Genomic DNA, 22,143 nt, shown 5'->3' on the forward strand with positions numbered 1-22,143 from the left:
CAAGAAAAAGAAACTAAAAAGCCATTTGATATTTTTATCCATATTTAAAATCAATAACAACACACAAAAGCAAAAGCAAAAGCAAAAGTGATTGAAAAAAAATCGTATAAAAATAAAATCACACAAAATATTTTCATAATATTTTCAACAACAGCAAAACCAATCGAATGACGTTTTACTCTAAATAAAAAAAGAAATTCTCTGGGTCCCATGTCCAAAGTTGTATGTAAAATTCGATCCGCTTACATTTGATGGCCCCGTGACGAATGTAAAAAGGCAGCCATGAAAATGCTCTGAGCCCACAAACACAAAACACACGACGACCCATAAACGGAAAAAAGCGGAGAGTGGGCCATAAAAAAGGTTTGGCTGCAAGTCAGGCCTAAAGCCCGTTCGCTTTATGGTCAATTAGAGAGCAACTCATTTGCATTTTAGCTGGGAAATGGCCAAGTGCGAATGTCTCCTGGTTTTAGTGATGCTGCTGCTGGGCACAACTCAAGCCTGGAAATGCCTCTACGAAGAATTCAACTTGGATCCCGAAAAGGTGGGAAAGATATTCTAGAATTCCTATAGAAATATGGCTTGATTTGTATTTTATTTGTAGATGAAGGGCGGCTGGTATGTTTATGGGACATATCCGGAGAAGATTCCCATGTGCTACTTTGAAGATTGTAAGTAAAGCTTGAGTATTACTTCCATTAAAATTATTTATATATTTTCCCTTCCTCCTAGTGGATCCCTATTGGACGCGAATCACCCAGACAGACTACTCTAGCTACGCTGTGGAACTCCATTGCAGCCTGCCCTGGATGCGTCCCCAGATGGCCATCTATACCCGTGCTAAGAGGCCCACAGCGGATACCCTCCGCGAGATAGATGCCTATCTGCAGAGTGTCCAGCTCACCAGAGACCAGTTTATTCTTATCAGAAAGACAAGAGGCTGCAAGAATGTCAAGCATAAACCCCTGCAGAGCTGGCACTTGTCCAGCTACACGTATCTCAAGTACCATCCGCATAATATCAAGCCCTTGATAAAGAATCCCAATATCTGAGCCACTCTTTCTTCTCTCTCAGTTGGCTCCAAACTTTCTTTACCACGAAAATTTACATATGCAAAATTTGGTAAAAATATGCGAATGTCTCTGCAGACCGACCCTGAAATGCTCTGCAGAGCAATTAAAATCGATGCTATCTCGGAAATTATGAGTAATTTTGAATGGGTGCTTAAGCAGCGGGTAGAAAATAATTTATGCAGTGAAAGGTGGCCCCCAAATGAGACCCAATTAAAATTCTTCCTTTTAATCTCTCGATCACTTTTTAATGAGCTTCAAGCCCGATTCACGCTGTCATCGCTAGAACCCAGTGGGAATATCAACTCAATTAGCGGGATGCTGGCCAATAAGCCAGAGGGAGGGTATCTTCGATCTGCGATCGCGCAGCTGATCCGATTCCGGACTCCAATTTTCGACGAAAACAAAACGGAGGTGAGCTTCAAGAAATTCTTTCATTCGGTTGTTTGTCATCGTCGGGTCAAGTTGCCTCTGGATCCGCGCTGCTCATCATTTTCATTTTCGTTTTCGCTTTCTTGGCATCTCGGTTCGATTTATAAATTTTTGTATTTTGGCCGAAAGAGAAAACTCGTTTCGGTGGCGCGAAGATGGTGGTGCTGGCTGTTTGGAATGAGGAAAAATGTATCGGTCTCGCGAGCGGTTGAATGTGTTAAAATCAATTAGCATACTCTGTGTTCAGCTGCAGCTTCTGCTATTGTGCGGCGGGACCTTTGTGAATGAGACGTCTGTGTTTGGACCTGAGAAGCTGCAGGCCTTCAAGATCTTTGACGATGAGCAGCAGCCCCAAATCTCGGCTCGCAGCTTCATCTGTGTTCCCTTGTTTAGGGTCTTTAGTTTGGAGCTGGGAAACAATATCCACCTGGCAGCTGATGAGTATGTGGCTGTGAGCGGGGATCATCCCGCTTTGGGGTCCTGGCAGTTGGACAAGGCTATGCCTTTAAAGGAGCAGGATAAAGCCCGTTCAAAATGGTATCTCCGCCTGTGGATATGCGCCAGTCAGAGATTCTATTACCGGTATTTGGTCTACTCCAAGAATGCTGAAGGCAAGCGTATACTGAGGAGCTGGGAGGGTCAGAAGGTGGCCCGAATGCTGCAGACCTACGAGATGTATCGCTCTCCTGGCGTGGATATTTATGGCGAGGCATATCCCACCTCGGTGGGTGGTGGCTTTCACCTGGAACGCGGTTGGCTGCAGCATGAGTACGTCATCGAGCTGAAGTTTGTGTGGCAAGATCACTTTGTGATATCCGGCATTTCGTCTAACGCCAAGTACCGACTGACTTTGACGCCTCTCAATGTGATGGACGACACCCGCATTGAGGTCTCCAGATTCTCCTACAATCACTCTGCCTTTCGGGCTCAAAGCCAACAGGGGGTGAAGTACATACCAGGTACTGCTCTGATCTATCGGATATATCAACCGCTGGACACCTACAATGCCTTTCGCCTGTCGTTATATCAAAGCAACAGGGATATCAAGCTGTCCTTGGGTGAGGCCTACATATTTCCCGAGCAGATAAAGGGCAGTCGTGGCATCTTGCAGCTCCCCATCTTTGCTAGCCTTCAAAACGTGGCTATTGGGGAGGTTACCCTGCCTTATTTAGTGGTCCAACCCATGCCCAAAGTGGAGGCGGGAAATCTACGAGCAAGTTTTCATCACTACTGGCCGGATAATTGGCCCACATTGGACGTAGGACATCGGGGATTGGGAGCTAGTTACTTCCAATCTTCAACAAGTTTCACCGAAAACACAATAGAAAGTTTCCTGGCAGTGGAGCAGGCTAAAGGAGACATGGTGCAGCTGGATGTGCAGCTGACCAAGGATTATGTGCCAATTGTATGGCATGGATTTGGATTTTATACCTCGGAGAGGGATCAACCTATAAGAGATCGCTTTGACTTGCGTTTTGTGCTCATAAGGGAACTAACCTACTCCGAACTCAAGGCCAGTAGGGTATTCATCTTGAAGCGTTGGACTGTCAAGGAGTACACGCACCTCAATGTAAGGGATCGAAGTCAGAGCCAAAGAATATTTCCTAAGCTATCAGAGGTCTATGAGGATCTGCCAAAGAATCTAGGACTCCTGGTGGAGATCAAGTGGCCACAGCTGATGGCCTCGGGTGTCCTGGAATCCACGCAGAGCTTGAATAAAAACAACTATGTGGACAGGATTATACAGACAACGATTCGTTATGGTTGTGGACGTCCCCTGATCTTTGCCAGCTTCGATGCGGATATATGTACCATGCTCCGGCTCAAGCAACACGTCTTTCCCGTGATCCTGATGAGCATAGGCAAATCAAACATTTGGGATCCCTATATGGATCTAAGGACGCAGAGCTATCAGCAGGCCGTAAACTTTGCCCAGTCTGCGGAGATCCTAGGCACAGCCTTGCATGTGGAGAACTTTCAAAACAAGCAGCAGTCGGTGGAACTGGGATTGAACCTGCAGCAAGTTTTGTTTTTGTGGGGCAATGATCTGCAGAATGTCCATCTTCTAGAGCAATTTCGGGCTCTGGATGTTTCTGGGCTCATCTACGATCACATGGATCAAGTGGGTCCATCTGCCTGGAAGAGATCTGCGTTCTTTCGAGCTCACCAGCTGCTGGAATTGTTTGGAGCTCAGTGCGTGGCAAGTGGAAACTCAACCACCATTCCAGGCGTGAAGCCCGCCAAGCCAACCATATGGCCAAAGTTGAGGTAGTGTGGGGGTAGGACTAGGATATTATAAAATGTAATAAAAATGAAAGGATAAAAGTAAGAATGGTATAAAAAATAATGTGAATTAAGGGATAAGACTAAACAAAATCTAAAATGTGAAGAAAATATGAGGATAAGAGTTAGAAAATTATGAAAAATAATGAGAATAAAAGGGTAAGGCTAGCAAAATTATAAAATATAATGAGAATGTTAGGATAAGACTAGGAAAATTATAAAATAATAATAATAAATAATATTATAGAGAAGAAGAATATTATAGAGAAGAGCGTAGAGAATCGTTATAAATACTCTTATGAGAATAAAAATTACCCAAAAGTTGGGATCAGTATTGAATGATCATAATATTTTTACCATTTTAAAATATAAAGCAAAATTTATTGATAATAAAAAACATTTGCAGCGTTTATATAAGAAATATATAAGAAGAACGTTAACAAACCTTATTAAATGTATTTATAGAAAGCTATTTAAAATAAATGTATATTTCAGATTAATATCCTAATAAAAATAAACAAATTTTCAGGGCTAAAAATATTTATTTCCTTAAAGTTGCAATAGGAAATTTAATATTTAAGTGTTTCTAGTCAAAGCTTTTGTGTTGGGTGTAAAAATAAAACTATGAATCTTGTTGAAACTGTTTACTTAAGTAGGAAATTCTTTTAAAAAGTAAATAAACCACAATTGTAATAACTTTCAAATATACATAACGCTTGAATATTCTCTTAAATCAACATTAAATAATCATTAAGCTGTAAAACCCTAAGAACGATCTCATAATAAAGTTATTAAAGGAAATGTAAACATTGAACTGATTTATTTTAGACAACTTCTGCTTTTCAGCATCGCGCATCAGGTAGTCGTGTTCTCGTTATCCCTCAAAAATATAAACTCGCACACACACATACACGGGAACATTCAAATCAATCAATCAATCAAACAGTGCGGAATGAAGGTGAGCCGTTTGTTTTTTTATTGAGCAGAGCAGTTGGCATCGGTGTAGACAGCCATATAGTCATCGGTGACGCAGGCACTGCCTATAGGCATCGACTGGCAGATGCCCTGCACCTCCTTGACGACCTCCACATGGCAGGATCGGTGTCCATGGGCTGAGAGCTTGTGGAATCCACTGCTGGTTGGATGCTTGATAATCGTCTGCGGCTTGTGGCTGCTCCGGTGCTTGGTGGGTGGTGCAGGCTCAGGATCAAAGGTCAGCCAGGCGGGCGGCATCGAGTGCTGAGTCCTGCCCGATGCCTGATCGCTAGTCATGTCCTGGTCCACCTCCAGAGGCAACTCCACGCCATCTACGTCCTCGTCCAGGGCAAAGGGAAATCCGCCCTTGGATTTGCCATCGCTTTCGGTGCCCGGCAGCTGGGGAGTCAGCAAAGCGTTGGCAATCAGCAGAGTGGTGGCACAGTGGAGCAGCAGATGCAGTGGGGCCATTCTACCAACAGAGTCCAGCAACTGGAATCCCAAGTACTCCTTCCTGGCACCGGCTACCGTCTACGAATGTGGCTGGCACGGCCAGGCCGGCGTGCTTTTATAGAGCAACCCGACATCCGGGGGACAGTCAATGACCCAACAATTGAAATTGAAAAGAAGCCACTCAAGGAGGAAGCATCCGCCATCCGGCATCGGGAGAAATCCCAGCAAGCTCTAGTCCATCCCCACCCACGCGGTCACAAAAGGGCGTAATTAATTATAGTTGAGTATACGCCACGTAAGCCGCAATGACAAGGACGCCCTGCGGTGCTTCCTCCCCGAGTACCAAGGGTGCCGAGAAAATTGGAAATCTATTCCCATTCCGATTGCGCTCAATCTCTTCCTCGATTCCATTTGGTTTCGTTTTGGGACGCCGCCTTCCTTTTGTATTTCCGGCAATTATTTTCGACGATGTGACAATATTGCCGGCAGTCACAGGACCCAGATACCAGAATCTCGAAGAGGAGGAGCTGCGGTGTGGCTGGAGGGAGGTGGGGGCCTTAACGACTTCATAAGCATCTCATCCAATTGAATTCAAATGCAGCAGGAAAATAGAGAACGAACAACAAGAAAAAAACACCCGCAGACAGAATCAACGACAGCATTTAGCGGAAGTGAAGCTGACGCCATTTTTAAAATGGCGCATACGTGTGCGACGTGTTTATGGCAGATTTTTCGGATAAATGACATGACAGACAGCATCTGCCACTGCCTAACAAGCCAACTCAATAACAAGCTGCTAAGATAGAAATTTTCCAGATAAAAAAAGTGAATTCAGCTCAGACCATGTGACTGGCCGTGATTTAGCCAAGTTATTTTTTGAGGTACTTAAATATATATAAGCTCAAGTTGGGGCTATAAACTAATTAAATAAAAAAGAGTAATTTAAGAAATGCTTTTTAGATAAGGAATTTAAATATCTAATAAATATTATATACTTTTATTTTCTATATAAATTACATCCCTCGGGAAATCCACAGTCACATTCAAGATCATCTCTAATGGAAACATTCCTTGGGGATGGCAGCACGCAGGATGAATAGCTAAGGATAAGGAACCGAAGGACGGACTAGACAATGCCAACATTCGCTGAATCATTAAATTGTACAGCATATCCAGGCAGAGCCTGGCTACAAAAAATATGGGCTAAGGCGGCACGTGAAATTAATTTAAATGCTCTGATTGCGGATGAATGACATTTGTTGTCGTCGGCATCGCCTGCCGTCGCTTTGCTTGTTAGCAATTCAATTCGGTCGTAATAGATGGCTGTAGGTAGGTAGGTAGGTAGGTCCTTTTTGGGCCGACGACTAGCTAAGCAGCTTAACCCTACCGCGGTTCACCTCAATTTCCCAGTCAAGGCGAGCTAATTAAACGCCTTTGCCGGTGCCAATGTCGATGGAGATGGAGATGGCAATGGCGATGCCTTTGCCCAACTAATTAGAGCAGCTGTCACAGATGAAGAAGGGTCGGATGCCAGGACGAAAGCCAAGTCAGTACAAATAATTCAATTAAACTGTTCACAGCAACAACAACAACAGCAATAGAAGCTGGCAAAGTGAGAAGACAAACCGCAGGCAGCCACAGAAGCCGAGGCATTTCCCAAACAAAACCACCGTGTCGAGCCAAAGCCAAAGCCAAATTCAAAGCAAAAGCCAAAAGCCTAAAGCCAAAGTTAAGCTAAAGACGGCTAATGCAAATATCCCGTTTGAAAAATAACCGCAAAGCTGAAAATTCCAAGTAGATATTGACAAAGACAAGGAGGCTGCAGGAAAGTAAAGGCAAAACTTAGATTTAAAGGTACAACATTTAAAATTACAAGTATATAAGGTTACTGTGGCTTTAAATTTAAAGCTCATTAAAAAATGTAAATAAATAATTAAATGTTTTAAAAAATTGTAAACAGAAAAACCCAAGAAAGACACATATTATTGCAATAAATATATTTGAAACTAAACTTCCAATAAAAAAATGTATACAAATTGAAATAAAATTAAAAAGCTTGAAGCAATAAAAAAATATATATTCCCCACAACTTTTTCAATGAGTGAAATTGCATGTGATTGTATTTAAAAGGGCGAGAGAGAGGAAATTGAATAGGAAATTGAATTTTCACAGCGTTTTATTGCATTTAAATCAAAAGTTGATTGAGGCTAAATGAAAAAATGTGTGTTTGTGTATGCATATGTGGAAATTGCAAAAAAGTCTAAAAAAAAAAACAAGTAGAAAATGACAACAATAATAAAATTGATTAAAATTAAATTAGCCACAATCTACTTACTGTGTGCTAAAATATTATTGTAAATACATTAAGGCATTATTGTAAATTAAAATCTAAAAATCTGTGTGCTAAAATATTATTGTAAATACATTAAGGCATTATTGTAAATTAAAGTCCAATTAGAGGATTACAATATGGTTTTCCATTAATAAAGCAAAGTTAAATTATACTTGTGGCAGAGATTATAAATATAGATTATGTACACACTCAAATTGAATGGCAATTAAAGCAAAACCAAATTATTATCAAATATATACGAAAAGTTTAAGTACAATATCATCTCCCTTGGTCCGCTTTAGTGGGCCTAATTAAGGCAGCTTTAATGGCTTACTCCCCAGACAAAGGCCATCAGGTTTATGGTCGACCCTTTAAGCCAACTCAACTGCCTCTCGACGCCTTTTGTTTTTCGGGGGGCTACAAAGTGCCAAAAACCGGGTGACAAAATTTGCCAGCACCCTCTCAGTCCGTTAAGGGTAACCTGCTAAGAACCATTTGTCCGCCAGTGACCGGGTCCCTGCTCTCCCTTCGAGTCTGCCCTGGCTCAATTTAATCTTTGACGCGGCGAAAAATGATGGAGCACGGACAAGTTTTTGGCGCCGGCAACGTTTTAATTTGCATTAAAACGCGACGCGACTGGAGTTGGCAAAACTCAGCGCAGCTCGAGCAACTATTAAACTAAACTTACAACACGGTTGGGTTATAAGTTTTTCGTTCTCGCGATTCGTGAGCTTGCATACAAATGGGGCTCCAAATCGACGGCAGCAGCCCCAAGGTCCTCTGCCGGAAACACCCACCCATCCTCCCACCTTGAGGCCCTAATAATGCCAGCTTTTTGGCCACAAATCAAAGGGGGGGTGGGAATGGGAATGGGGAAATGTGGCCTAAGGGTCCAACAAGTTGTCGGCTTAGCGTGTGGGCCGTTTTGTCTGCCCAGCGGGAATCATAAATTGTGTGATGAGGCTTAGCTGCCATGAAGTACGGCCGATCGGATGAATGATTTATGCTAATGCCGGGGATCGGTGGGGAAACTTTTAGAATGGAAAAGAAGAAATGCAGTTTTAAAAAGGACATGGTAAAGTGTCATAAAAACTATAGTTAAGCTATTTAACTTTATTTCTTTCTTTACAAAAGAATTTCTAAAGAACCTAAAATGACAATAAAATGCTTATAGAGGTTTTAAAATATTTTTAAAAGCTTAAATAAATAATTGTCCTATTATATGTATATTTATTGTTAATCTAATAGTTTTTGATTTAAAGATTTTACTTTCTTTTTCATATTTTTAAACATTATCTTGTACCCAACCCCCGCAGTTTTCTCTGTGTGTATGCCACTCCGCTTTTCATAAACTTAATGTTTGCCTTATAACTTTTATTTAAGAGGGATCAGATTGCCCTTTTATCTGGGTGTATTTTCCACTATCCCAATGCCAGATGGCTATTGTTTTTGCCGGAAGGGAGGTGCACTTGCAAAAAGCTTTTAATTTCTGCGAGTTTCAGTCGAAAGAGGGAGGAGCCGGCAGCAAGGAGCAGCAGCTGCCACATGTGCGCATGGAGCATATGGGGCACGGCACATGCCGGGAGCATTCCGGATCTATGGCCATGTACGATATGCGATTGCACTGCCACAAGACTATTTAAAAATTAATACAACTGAAATCCAGCATTTTCGCGCCAGTTAAGCAACAGTGCCGGGCTTTGGGAAAATGAAACTAACGAGAGAATGGGGAAACAGAGACGAAGCTGTATTGCAGGAGTCTGGCCCAGCCTCCCAGATCAAAGGCACCCGGAAAGCGGGAATAAAAGAACGGAGAAAAAAACTTTTTAATACTTTTGGCCAAAAAACGAAGAAAAAAAACACAACGAGCGAGCGAAGAACACTGGGCGCCATCAACTTGGCCTTGCTTCCAGACGCGACTGCAGCAATCATGGGCCTTAAGTTTGCTGGCTACACTGAGAAATGGGTTTAGGAACACTGAAAATTTTTTATAATTTAATTTCCTATAACTTTAATATTTTATATATATTTTTTAAATATTCAGAATGAACTTAACTCTTTTTACATCTTAAAGTAAATTTAAATTCAGAATACAACTATTTCTTTTAGTGCAAAGACGATTTAACTCTGAAAACGAGTGGGTTGAATTTAAATAAGAAAAATTATATGCCAAATTATATGCCCAACTTCCCCTTTTTTGGCAGCTCCGAGCTGAATTACTAGTATCTTCTGGTCTGTTTCAGCTGCCTGATTACATCAAAGTCGCTGCCTACCATTAAACGCTTCACACTTTCCCCTTGCTTAACACCAAATTGAGTTGTAGCCATGAAATTTTTTATTTGCTGCCCATAAAACGGAGGCCAGAAGACAGGTGTAAGCCGCAGCAGTTAAATGGACAAGCGCCAGACATATAAATAAGTGACTGACCAGTTGCCCAAAAATTAAAGGAGCGTCCATAAACTTAAAGTTTAGAGTTCCCTGGGAAGTGGACGTGGACGGGACCTTAAGTGAAAGCCAAATAAAGATGTAGTTGGTTCAGGAGATGATTATTGATGTGAAGTTCACTTCTCTTTACGGGAAAAGGTTAACTTAAAGCCTGAAATTTGAGGTGCGTAAAATGGCAAGGCAAACCTCTATTTTGTGGCTTTCGTTGGCCAAGCAAAATTGGTAATTGTTTGACATCCTAAACAAGCAACGAGAGCCTGTATAAAATGTCAAGAAATTGGTTGGCTTAAATTGGAAAGGCTAGAAGGGTAGACCCTTTAATGGATATCAGTTTAAGAGGGTACTGGCCTTGAAATTTTAAAATAAAATAGGGTAAAAAAATGTACAAAATATTGGGAGTTTAATAAAGTTACTATTTATGATTTATAGATACATTTAAATTCTTTAAAAAATTATTAAAATGTTTAAAAGATAGTTAAGCATAATTCAATATAAAATAGTTATTGTGTTTGTAAAATGTATTCTTTGTTTATTAATTTTTATAATATATAATTCCCATTTTTAGGTAATTTAAATCATAATTAGCATAATACAAACCGTTTTTTTTTCACATATGCTTGTTAATTGTTTTACAAAAAACATAATTTATAGATTTTAGTCCTGGCAATTTCCGTAAAATTGGTTTTTAATAATAAAAAAAAAAAATAGAAAATGCCTTTAGTGGACTCTGTCATATTTACCGCCAATTAATTAAGCTCATTTATTTGCTTTTCATCGGTTGGCATAAATTAAAATTAATTTGCATACCCTGCGCGTGATTTACAATCAGCTTACGAGATATCAAAAGTCAAAATGGTAAGCGGTAGGCGCGCTTTTTAACAATTGAAATGCACAATGGGTAAAAAAAAATGTAATTCATAAATATATGTTTTGGTTTCTCATTGATTTTACTTATTTTTTTGTTTTATTTATATTTTCATTTGAGGCCAGTTGTCTGTTATTTTTTTGCACGAATTGCATTTCCGTTGCAATCAATTTGTGCAGCACGTGACTTTCGAACTTGTGCCGTGCGGCTGTTGCTGCTGTGGCAGCTGCATGTGGCAGGCCATAGATATTGCCAATCGCACTTGAAGCCTCTTAAATCTGACGGAGGGATTTATTTTTTAATGACTTCCCTGCTGGCTCGCCCCACGCTCAACTGCTCATTTCCCAGAGACTCGACTCGCATAAAAGAAGAAGTTTATGCTCGGTTTATTTTTTAATTTGTGTGCTGGTCAAAAGTTTTTCAATTTAAAATTTCTCAAACATTTGCCGACTTAGTCCCTGATATTTAATATACAAAAACGCTCGGCTCGGCACACCTGTTCCCAGATCCACGACCGTAACCTTGCGATGCGGGTAAAAAAAAAGAAACGAAGTACAACAAAAAATAAAGGCGACGGGCATTCAATAATTAAGTTGACGCCAGGCATAAAACTTTATGCCTTCTTTCCCTTCGACTCCTTGGTCTTGGTTGCTATATAACTTTGTAAATTTGTGGGTTCTGATAATTTGAAAGTTGATAGGCGGCCTGAGAGTGGCTAGGTCTGGGCGGGAAAACATTTTTCATTTCCCTCGTAGCCCAGCATGTTTTTCTATTTGCTCAACACTCGAACTTTTTCGCTTTTTTTTTTGTGCTTCCTGCTGTCCAAAAAAGTTGCCTTATTTTTTTGGTGGCCAACATGGCAATGAGTAGTAGTTGTAAACTCCTTGAGGGAGAAAGAGTTGGATTGGTAGATCCTTTTCCCCTCTCCCCTTGAGAGATGGATCAACAATGCGTTTATGGCAGTTCCTGATGATAGTTTCTGGCGCCTGCAGGTGTAAGTAGTTGTTAAGTGCTTGATGATATTAGATAGCAAAGAGTTTGTGCTTTATCTGGGTTTTGAAATGATTAATGATGAACCAAGAAGCAGGATATTTCATTAAAAAATAATTCATTTTAAGCTAGTTAGCTAAAAGAATTAATTTATCTTTAGATACTTTAATTATTAAAGGGAAGGCTTGCTTCAAGATATTGCCCTAAATACTGCAAGTCAATAGAAACTCTATAGCTGACTTTGCACTTAATGATTTATTGCTGCATTCAATATTTAATTTGCCCTACTTTTGGCATTGCCTCAACTCCTCGACATTGTCCTTGCCAGCTCAAGTGTTTGCCAACCTAATGATAACGACATTTATGTCCGCACACTTGTTGGAATTTGTCCTTGTCGTGACCGTTGGTCCCTTTGGTGTCATGCCCCCTAAGCCATTGTCGATAAACTGATAAGTATATAGATATATACATGTGTATATATATATATATTATTCCTTTGTTCTATGTGAACGAGGTATATCTTAATATTTATTTTTCTACATGTTTGCTTGAACACACGCGACGTGAAATACAAGCACACACACACACATCCTTGCATGCACTCATACCATAACACACCCACATACACACACACCCACCGCTATTGAAACAATTGAAACGTGACACGCATTGGCAATGGCTGTGGGGACAACGTTGCGTATGAGTGATTTTATGTTGCCTCGCATTCAGTTAAAGCTTATGGCGCATGTTTCAACTTTGAACCCAGCACTTAATTTTTTATTAAACACAATAATCTCGTGTCATGGTGGAAAAAATCCCCGAAAAAAATAAGCAAAGCTGAAACTGAAAGAACCATGTCAACGAACTTGATTGACGAGGGTGATTTAATAAATGAAACGAGCACAGAAAAACGGACGCAAAAAGTAATGCCATAACGAAATATTCAACTCTCTCTGTAGTATATATATATATATATAGTATATATATTCCCCAAGTGGAGATGAAAAACGTCGCAAATCTATGCAAGCTCCTGGACTTGGTTGCTGGCACCAAAAAAAATGCGAAGAGCAAAGCGATGATGGCCACCGTCAACGCCATTGCCAGCGAAAACAATCAACGAGGTCCTGGCGAAAAGGGACCTTCCCATAAAGAGTCAGTGGCCTGCTCCACGCAATTCTAGAAAAAACAAAACAAAAAAACCCAGCAGAACAAATTGCCAGCTAAAGTGAGACAAGGCCAGAAGCAATGCACAATGAAAACGCTCGTAAAAGTCGAAACAAATGCAAACAGGGAAAGGGGGAAAAATGGTAGAAAAAATGCCAGAGAATCAGTGAAACCATGGGTATGACAATAGGAACAGGAACCCCCTTTTTTTTGGTTTCACGAAACTATAAACAAAGCCAACCACAAACTTTAAAATAGTTTAGGACACTTATTTTTGGTTTCAAAAATTAAAATGAAATAAAACGAATAGGAAATGAAATAAAATATATAAATAATCTTTCTTTTTAATATAAATTAAGCTTTTTAAAAGCTGTTTGTCTTATGTAAATATATTATTATTAAATTATTAGCTGAAAGATGTAAGTACTACCTTAAGCTCCCCAGAGAAATCTAATCCGCCGCCCGTAGAAGTCAAAAGTAACAATGTGTAAAAGAGGCGAAACTGACTCGTTTTTAAATTGAATTTGACTTTTTGTTTCTTTTTCGTTTAACACTTTTTGATTTGGGTATTTTTAACTGCACTGCGCGCCAGTGAGCTCCCATAAAGGGTTAATGTAATCAAATAGAAGAGATTTATGTGCATAATGTTACACTGAATATGCTTTTCACACGGTTGATATGGGTCAATGTGATATATATTTATTTAAATTTTGCCTTAACTGCTTGAAGTGTGATTACGGGATCCTTAAAAGTCACTTGACCCCCAGAGATAGGAGCAGAGATTGCAGGGCAGACCAAGGCCAGTTCATAGGGATTTAAGATACCTAGATTTAATAAGTATACATCGAGGGAATCCCTGCATATGTAATTTATATTTTCACCTGTTACCAGCTCGTTTATACCTAAAACCAATTAAAATTTGATAGGCCTCCAGGCTTGCCTTATAAAATTTTAATTGAACCGAAGCCGGGACTTGATTAATTGACAAATGAAGAAACCATTTCGAGTCCCGCCGTTTTAATGGCAGCCACAGGTGCTTCAACCCCTTGCCTTCCCCCAGACCTAAACCCTTTTTGCCGCCTTTATGGGGACCTTGTGCAAATTAGCAGCTCATTGAGGGAGCCGGTTAAGAGCATTAAAAACACTTTCGCTTTCATGTTATGCCTGAGTAATGCCCATAAATAAGCCAAAGGGTCGGGCCCGACATAGCAGGTGCATAAATTTTGAGCCGTCGTATCCTTTTTACCAACAGCAGCTGTCCATATCGGCAAATGTCTTGCTGTGAATTTTGGCAAAATTTACTCAAACCCCACTTTCACTGCCACTTGACTTGAAAAGCGAGTCGGCAAAGCCAGCCAAAGCCCGGAATTCGTTTCGAATGCTGGGCAAACATCGAACTGAACTATGGATTCAATGAATTTATTCATTAGTTCGCTTTGATATGCACTTCACTGACCCTCGGCCACGCCCACTACACACGACTCTACGCTACACTAAGCAAACAAAGTTAAATGCTATTTGCCACCAGCGGCTGAGCATGTGCGTTCCCCAATGGCAAACTGCAGCAACCCAGGACCCCTATCCTCCTACTGCAGTTTTCCCTGCATTTTCCACATATGCTTCAATGGAGAAAAAACACTTTTCAAATAGAGAGTATCATTTAAAAGATCAGCCAAGTCATAATAAAAAATTTATAAAAATCATAAGCGTAAAAAATGTAGCAATTTCAAGTTTGTTTTTATATACCAAATAAATTGTTCTTTAAATTTAGTTTTCCCCTTTTTTTCCAGTGCACTCGTATGTGTGCCTGACTGGGGGGCAAAGCACACACACGAGTTGGAAACTTAAAGGCTTAGAGAGGTGTGCCAAATACACACATGCCCGCACATATCCTCCGGCTAATGCGATTTATTTTTATGGCCAATTTGCTTGATTAGGTTTCGATTTTCATGCGCCCATTGCACTTGCTCATCCCAAGCTCCTCGCCCTACTCATTCTCACTTTTCTGCGGAGAAAAAATAGCGTTTCATTAAAGTTAAGCCAACAAAGTTTATTGTAGAAAAATAGTTGAAATAAAAAGCGGTTAGTTGCAGAAATGGTTTAACTTTTTTAACGCCATTCCGCAGTTAATATTGCTCGTAATAAAAAATTAATGAATATTTGTTTAGGCGGTGAAACCAGAATTAAATGCAAATAGCAAAGGCTGCAGGGGAATTATTATTTAAGCAAAGTAAACAGAAATTCAAGGTAATTACTAGTTTACAGAAAAAATAATTATAAAAATTTTATATACATTTTTTGTTAGGGTTTGAAGATGAAAACTATTTATTAACTCTCAATACTTATTTTACAAGCAATTTTCATAAGTTTTTCTATTAATTTTAAGTTAATAATAAATGTCTATATAAATGCTATAAATACTATAAAAATACTCTTCCCTTATTACCTCAAATTTCCCATTTCTTCTTTATATCCTTGCAGAAATATCAGTAGAAATTCATTAGAAATTCGAAAACATAGTGAAGAAATCGTTTCCGACCCTATAAACCATATATATTCTTGATCAGCAACAACAGCCGATTCAAACTAGCCATGTTCGGAAGAAAAAATTACATTTTAAAAATTTATAAATTGCGTAAGCAGATTTATTAACCTAAAAACTAACATAGAATTTCATTTCGATTTGAAATTAAGACATTTTTGGCAAAGTTATGATACAATTTCAAGCTAAAGGGTATATAACCATCGGTTTTTCAAAATTAGCTTAATTCTTGTTATTCTGTACTTTTACCTAGCTTGAATATATAGTACTCAGAATAATTTTAAAGTTCTACTCAAATTTTTAACACAGATATCAAAGTTCAAGAGCTGCTCCTTCAATTTTAATGACTTAACTAATCCATAAATTTAAACATATCCCAAGATCAATTACTTGGCTTTAGCATTTCCTCTATATATTCCACCAAAGCCAATTCTGCTTCCCCAAATCAGTTGAGCATCAATGCGGCACAAATAAAAAAAAAGGAGGGAAATATAAAATAAGAAAAAAGGAGGAAAAAAGCAGGCAAAGGGGAAAAGAAAGAGCGGAAATGCCGCATGGCATGATGACATTTATGCGCTATAAAAATATGCTTCATGCTTTTATGGCTCATCCAATGAGGGGCTGCGGGTGAGCAGAAGGTTATTCCAGTTCAGCCAACAAAGCAACTAAAATATGCCACAGCATCTCGTCATCATCCGTGCCCCCACCAGATGTGTGTGTGTGTGCTCATCATCTGCATGTGCATAAAAAAATTCCCTCACCTTGCCACATTTCCCGAAAAAAATGAACTCGCAGGATGAAAAAAAAACTGGTTGTCAGCATTTCTTCATTTTTTTCTGCCCTCTTTTTTTATTCCCATTTTACGATTATACCTATGCATAAAGAGTTTTGCGGGTGTCTGCAGAGAATGTTGCAAAAATCCAGTGCGCATTACGTATCCGCCCCGGGTTACAGAGCTGGCCAGCTGCTGACTGCAGCTGACTGGCTTTAATTAATAATGGGGCAGCCATGGATACACATGCAACACGATGCTGCCAACTACTACTACTACTATATAGTAAAGGAAATTTTCCCCTATTGAAATGTTTTTTGCTGGAAAAAAGAGAAGGGGCAGCGAGAAGGGCAAAAAGTAATCACGATAAAGGCATCGGAAACGTGACTAAATCTGATTTGCCAATAAGACACGGAGCCAAAGAAGGATCCATCCGCCGCCATCCGTTCTCCTTGAGGCGCGTGGCCGGCAAAGATGAAGATATAAAGATACATGGCCGGCCAAAGATACATCCTCTCCCAGGGCCATGGCATCGAACTGTGAAATGACTTCATTAGTGAAAATATTGTATGTCGCCGGGGCTTCCATCTCCCCGCCACCTTGCTGCTCCCAGTCATGATTTATTGCTTATGCCCGGGGACACACACACACACTTGGTCATGTAAATTTAAGAGGAGTCCCCCAAAAAGGCAAAAAGCTCGCCCATATGAAACATAAAGCGCAAATTAATTGAGGCAAAGTCGAGCAGCGGCGGCGGCGGCATTGGAAAATTGTTGCTTTCCTTTCCTTTTATTTTTATTTTTATTTTATTTTGAAAATTTTTTTGTTGTTTCTTGTGGAAATCTGTTATTGCTCTTCCTTGCCATTAGGCTGGATGACTGGGCAAAGGGTCGGAAAAGCGGTCGGATGTTCTTGGGCCACATATCACGTTGAAGAAGCGAATCTGAGCCTGATTGCTGCGATTGTGCCGCTATATATAATAAGTTAAATGTGACTTGGCTAGGAAGGAAAAGTAAGTCAGAGGGAAAGAAAACTTTAAGAATGTTTAGGGAACTCTCCAGGGGCTTTAAAGCCATACATTTTCTTAGAATTTCACAGGCTTGTCTTTGTTTTAGTAAACTTTTTACTAACTGAAATTATTTGCAGGGAACCATCTCAAGATCTTGAAGGCTTTATACGATTTCTTCCGTTAAAGTAGCCTATATTTTATTTAAAACCAATGACAGTTACGCACTGCTCAACTGACAACCACTCAGCGGCTTTTCATAATCTTACAGCCGTTGGCAGTGCTATCGTCTCTTTAAAATTCTACTTAAAATTCGCATTGCGTGAAAGCCAAAGTGACAGGACCTGCCCCAGTGAGCAGACAATTCCATGCGCCTTCTGGTTCATTGGTATGTGGATGAGGAGGTGCCGCATGCGACGGATTTGGTGCTTCGAAACCGGAAATCACTTGAAACGGCTGCAGCAGTTGCCACTTCCCAACCTGGCCAAACAATGGCACCCAACTCAGCCTGTGCTGCATATGCTGCAAACAAATGGCGAAGCGGGGAAAAAAATGGAATCGAAAAAACGGATTCGTTTAACGAGGCCCGTCGCCCATTCCAGGATCTAAACCCTTGAAAACCCACTTCGCACAGCAGAAAAATCTCCTGGGGAAACGAGAAGTGCGTGTACGAGCTTATCCCCGACAGCATATGTTTAGGCTGGGGAATATTTCAGATGGAGCATGGAATGGTATCTTCTTCCAGATCCACCATCAATTTCCACGCAGAATTCGGTTTAATTGATTCGCCTGCAGCGACTGCATAATTATGTGAGTATTTTCCAAGAAGCGAAAAAAGGAAAAATCTAGAAAAACCCTCACTGGTTAGAGGGACAGACGAGCGTGACAGCGCGTTGACAGCTCGCCTAATATGCAATGCACACGCGGCGTATGCGTGATTCGAATGTGTTTGAACGCGAGAGCCTGACAGTCAATGTCCTTGCCAATGCTAGACGCAATTTTAATATAAGCTCATATTTTTTTGTATTTACCCAAGGAAAAGGCACTCTTGGCACTTGGTGGATTATTAAATAGGCTTTAAAGCTGTGCTAAAAGTCGTGAAGGTTTTAGTAAGAGCGTTTTTTGTAAAGTTATTATAATCACGTTAGCTTTACTTATGAGAGCTTATTTAAGGATATTCAAATATATTATACAATATGAAAATATGTATTAAATTGCTGGGATGTTAGATAAATCTTAATTCAAATTTATTCAACAAAAATATATATTGTTTTTTCTTTTTTTATCTTCCTTTGTATCCATCTTGTTATTGTTTTTCATTAGCGTATACAAACAACATTTTCCCTGCAAATGGAAAATATAGAATTTCAGAGCTTAAACTTCAATAGTTTATCCTTGAAAATTGCTCTTTCTTCAGTGCCGGCCACTTGGGGCAAATCTTTTAAATTGAAATAACAATTGCTGGCAGCATGAGGCAACCGAGATGCTTTCGCAGCAGCAACTTAAGTGCTGCAGTTCCCCAGTTGCGCAATCTAGATTGCATCTGGAGTGAGTGGGGGGATTCCGGCATTAATTTGTTTGAACTCATATTTGCAGGACCCCTAAACTGAGACTCTAACCTGTGACTGGCTGGCCATTTGCCTCGTTTCGAGCTTAACTGCCCCATCAACGGGCCGCATCCTCGGAGCGTGTAACGCATGCAAATCCCCAAACCCAACTTCGACCAGACTGTCCTGCACGTGAGCATGAGCGTGAGCGTGAGTGAGTGCGGTATGCGGCGCCTCGTTGACAATGCCAGCCAATTGTGGGGTAAACTGGGAAAAACAAGAATGGGAAAAATTAAAAAAAATATATCATAAGTATCTACAAATGTAGAGGAAGACAATTTATACAAAATAAAACCCCTAACCTCTGCTTTAAACATCTCAAAATATAGTTGAACAAAGTTATAATTTGATAATTATTTTTAGAAAATTCTATTATTATTTCCAAGTGCCATTCCGAGCAGCAAGTGGAGGTGGAAGTAGCGCTAACGGGTCGCTTGTGCCTGCCACTGACCACAGAGCAAATTGTGCGCTGCAGTTTATTCCATCACAGATGTCCGAGATGCTGCGCGATGCTGGACGCCAGGAGGTTTGGATGAATGGAATGGGGTACTGAGTCTGAATGGAGGATCCCAGCATCATGCTGGCTACTAGATGCGGGCTTTTGCGCCGGCTGTGGTTCCATTTTGTACGACGATGTGTTTGATTCTGGCACCGGTTCCCCTAGATTCGCCACCATTCCATTGGCGATGCATATATGGCAGACACCCTCGCTCGCTCCTGTGCAGTGGAGCTCAGCTCATTTCTGCTGCCATTGTGCATGACAAACAAATGGCATTGCAAACATTTTCCCATACCCTTCGCACGGGCTACATCCTGGTATTACTTACCATGGTAACAGATTAGATTCTGTGGTTAACAAAATGTTCGGCCACAAAGTCTCGCAAATGAAACTTCATTGTAAGGCACTCTTAAATAAGCTGGGAATGCCAAGGGCTTAGGGATGATGTGTGCACATCGATGTGGTTATCATCGATATATAGGGAATGTGTGGGGTTGAAAGGGGGATTGGGATACATTTTTAAGTCATCTTTTTTATGATTTAGAACTGTTTTGATGAGGTGTTTTTGAAGAATTTAAAAGGAGTCTTAAGGGAAAATATTGTTTAGGGTTTATGTTTAATTTGCAGAATTTCTTCTTGACTTTTTTTTCTTGAAAATTTAAATATTTACTATTTTTAAGCCATTAAAAAACCTTTATAAATTTCCTAAAACCCTACACATTTTACCAATGCAACGTCTCTGTTCTTTAATTTATCCTCAAAAGGACGCTTAGCTTTGTGAGCGGTCAAAGCAGTCCTTGAACGAAGCTCGCTCCCACTGTTTCATTCATTTCCTGTCCAGTTGGAGGCTAGTCCTTCGATTGCTACACCCACATACGCACACACCCCCACACACTGCCTGAGATCTGTGTGCTCTCGCACACGAATACATATATAATCCATTATAAAACTGTTTACATAAGGTTTCTTTAAATTGGTTTATTGTTGTGGCGTTGGACTGGCCCCCGTTGTCCTACAGAGACTGGGAGAGGTAGAGGAGTGCTAAGCCCTTAAAGCGGCAAACTACACAACCGCACGGGGGTGCGACTGGTATATATGGCATAGTATACCGATTCCTGGAGCCAGGAGCCGTTGTCCACAGCATGTGTGGTCTCTAAGCGCCTGCCATTAATAATGCAATTGTCGGGATTGCTGATAAATTGCTGTGGTTTGACAATTTGTACAGCAAAACCACAGTAAAAATAAAAACAAACCTAGGCGAAAAAAAACTAAACCACACAGAAAAAATTCTGGTGGGTTAAATGAACAATTTCTTTTGGTTGAATAACAGTGAAGCTACTGTCAATGTATTTTGTTGTTGGATTTGGTGACTGCACGACAGTTTATATGACAGTCAATTACAGTCACCCTTACGTACGAGATTCTGTGTGTTTTTTGTTGTTGGCTTTGCGAACTGTCGTGACTGTCAGCTGCAGTCAAAATACTGTAGGTTTTACGTAAAAAGTTTTATGTGTTTCTTTATCTTCTTTGGTATCGTGTATGTATTTTTGCATTCCCAAGGTAAGTAACATTAACATTTTATAAGTTTATTAAATATTTTATGAAAATCCATAACTTTTTCTGCCCACTAAAATACTTTCTGGTATAATTCTGGTATATATTTCTAAACTTCTAGTATATTGCAAACGTTTCTTGAAAAAACGATTTCGGGCACACTTAAAAAGCGGCGTCGGTTTCGAGAAGTTGTGCAGCGAAAAGTGAAGTGAAAAAGTTAAAAGTAAAAGTTATGAGTGATATTGACCTTCCTTCTTCTGGAGGAGTGGGATTTCAGAGACTTATTGCCCACATTTCTCGGTAAGTTCCCAAACAATCATTTAAAGATCCGCAATTGGCGAATGTACATATGTATGTATATGTATTTATGCATACATATACATATATGTATGTATGTACATATGCAAGTACACGTACGCCGCTGATCGCAAGAAGTAACGCTTTTAAAAGTAAAGTTAGTGTACAGATTAAAATATATACATATGTACATATATGCATATATGTAAAATCTTATATTTGGCACTGATCTTTGATTGCCTCTCTTTATTTTACAATTTAAATAGCGATCAGCGGACATGTACATGCATGCAAATGTATTTTTTGGCTTCTTGTTGACTTGCGATGGCAACCATCTCAGGCGAGTGCGAGCAAGATAGCTGGCACTGACATCCAAAAACCGTTTGTTTTATATCTTATTATGATATACATATATAATTAAATCTTTTATACTTTTCTATTTTGTTTTCAGGTGAGAGTATACACATGTAACTATAAAACATAACTATGTAAATGGAATCAACAAAATGTAAGTAAAATATTTGGCCGTTTTCTATTAATTTTAATAAACAAATTTACTTAAATCAATTTTTATTTCAGAAAAGCTATAGTCGAGACAAAAGTACCAGTTCGGATGTGAAATATGGACTAATATATATTTGTGAGTATTGATAATCATCGTTTGACTTAATATTTATTTATTAATAAATTTACAATTTTAATATTTAATTTATTTATTCATCATATAGGAAATATATATATATAAGTCCATAATATTATTAATTAAGACCCTCTGTAAATATTTTTAAAGAATAAGTAATTAAAAAAATATTATTAATTAAGACCCTCTGTAAATATTTTTAAAGAATAAGTAATTA

At 39.6% G+C, this 22,143-nt stretch overlaps 3 protein-coding genes and 1 long non-coding RNA gene across 4 annotated transcripts; 3 read left to right on the forward strand and 1 right to left on the reverse strand.

Annotated features, from left to right (window-relative positions):
* Positions 1-291: 291 nt before the first annotated feature.
* Positions 292-1,215, forward strand: LOC108085539 (uncharacterized). The gene is made up of 3 exons (XM_017182172.3): positions 292-544; positions 605-671; positions 733-1,215. Exons 1-3 carry the CDS (start codon positions 443-445, stop codon positions 1,050-1,052), a joined length of 489 nt encoding a protein of 162 aa, XP_017037661.1. The 5' UTR covers positions 292-442; the 3' UTR covers positions 1,053-1,215.
* Positions 1,216-1,586: 371 nt separating this feature from the next.
* Positions 1,587-4,041, forward strand: LOC108085538 (glycerophosphocholine phosphodiesterase GPCPD1). Its single transcript, XM_017182171.3, has one exon. The coding sequence runs from the start codon at positions 1,690-1,692 to the stop codon at positions 3,772-3,774; it is 2,085 nt and encodes a 694-aa protein (XP_017037660.1). The 5' UTR covers positions 1,587-1,689; the 3' UTR covers positions 3,775-4,041.
* A 547-nt stretch (positions 4,042-4,588) lies between these two features.
* Positions 4,589-5,930, reverse strand: LOC108085537 (uncharacterized). Its single transcript, XM_017182170.2, has one exon. The coding sequence runs from the start codon at positions 5,229-5,231 to the stop codon at positions 4,761-4,763; it is 471 nt and encodes a 156-aa protein (XP_017037659.1). The 5' UTR covers positions 5,232-5,930; the 3' UTR covers positions 4,589-4,760.
* Positions 5,931-21,132: 15,202 nt separating this feature from the next.
* Positions 21,133-22,143, forward strand: LOC108085540 (uncharacterized). Its single transcript, XR_001771099.3, has 4 exons — positions 21,133-21,289; positions 21,738-21,794; positions 21,866-21,926; positions 22,015-22,143. It is a non-coding gene; the product is annotated as an uncharacterized lncRNA (long non-coding RNA).

This window comes from Drosophila kikkawai, chromosome 3L (genome assembly GCF_030179895.1).
Source record: "Drosophila kikkawai strain 14028-0561.14 chromosome 3L, DkikHiC1v2, whole genome shotgun sequence".
Classification (NCBI taxonomy): domain Eukaryota; kingdom Metazoa; phylum Arthropoda; class Insecta; order Diptera; family Drosophilidae; genus Drosophila; species Drosophila kikkawai.

Coding starts and splice junctions, on each gene's coding strand:
- LOC108085539 (XM_017182172.3), top strand. CDS start 443: ATGGCCAAGTGCGAATGTCTCCTGGTTTTAGTGATGCTGCTGCTGGGC. Junction 545..604: donor TCAACTTGGATCCCGAAAAG/GTGGGAAAGATA, acceptor TTTTATTTGTAG/ATGAAGGGCGGCTGGTATGT. Junction 672..732: donor CATGTGCTACTTTGAAGATT/GTAAGTAAAGCT, acceptor CCTTCCTCCTAG/TGGATCCCTATTGGACGCGA.
- LOC108085538 (XM_017182171.3), top strand. CDS start 1,690: ATGTATCGGTCTCGCGAGCGGTTGAATGTGTTAAAATCAATTAGCATA.
- LOC108085537 (XM_017182170.2), bottom strand. CDS start 5,231: ATGGCCCCACTGCATCTGCTGCTCCACTGTGCCACCACTCTGCTGATT.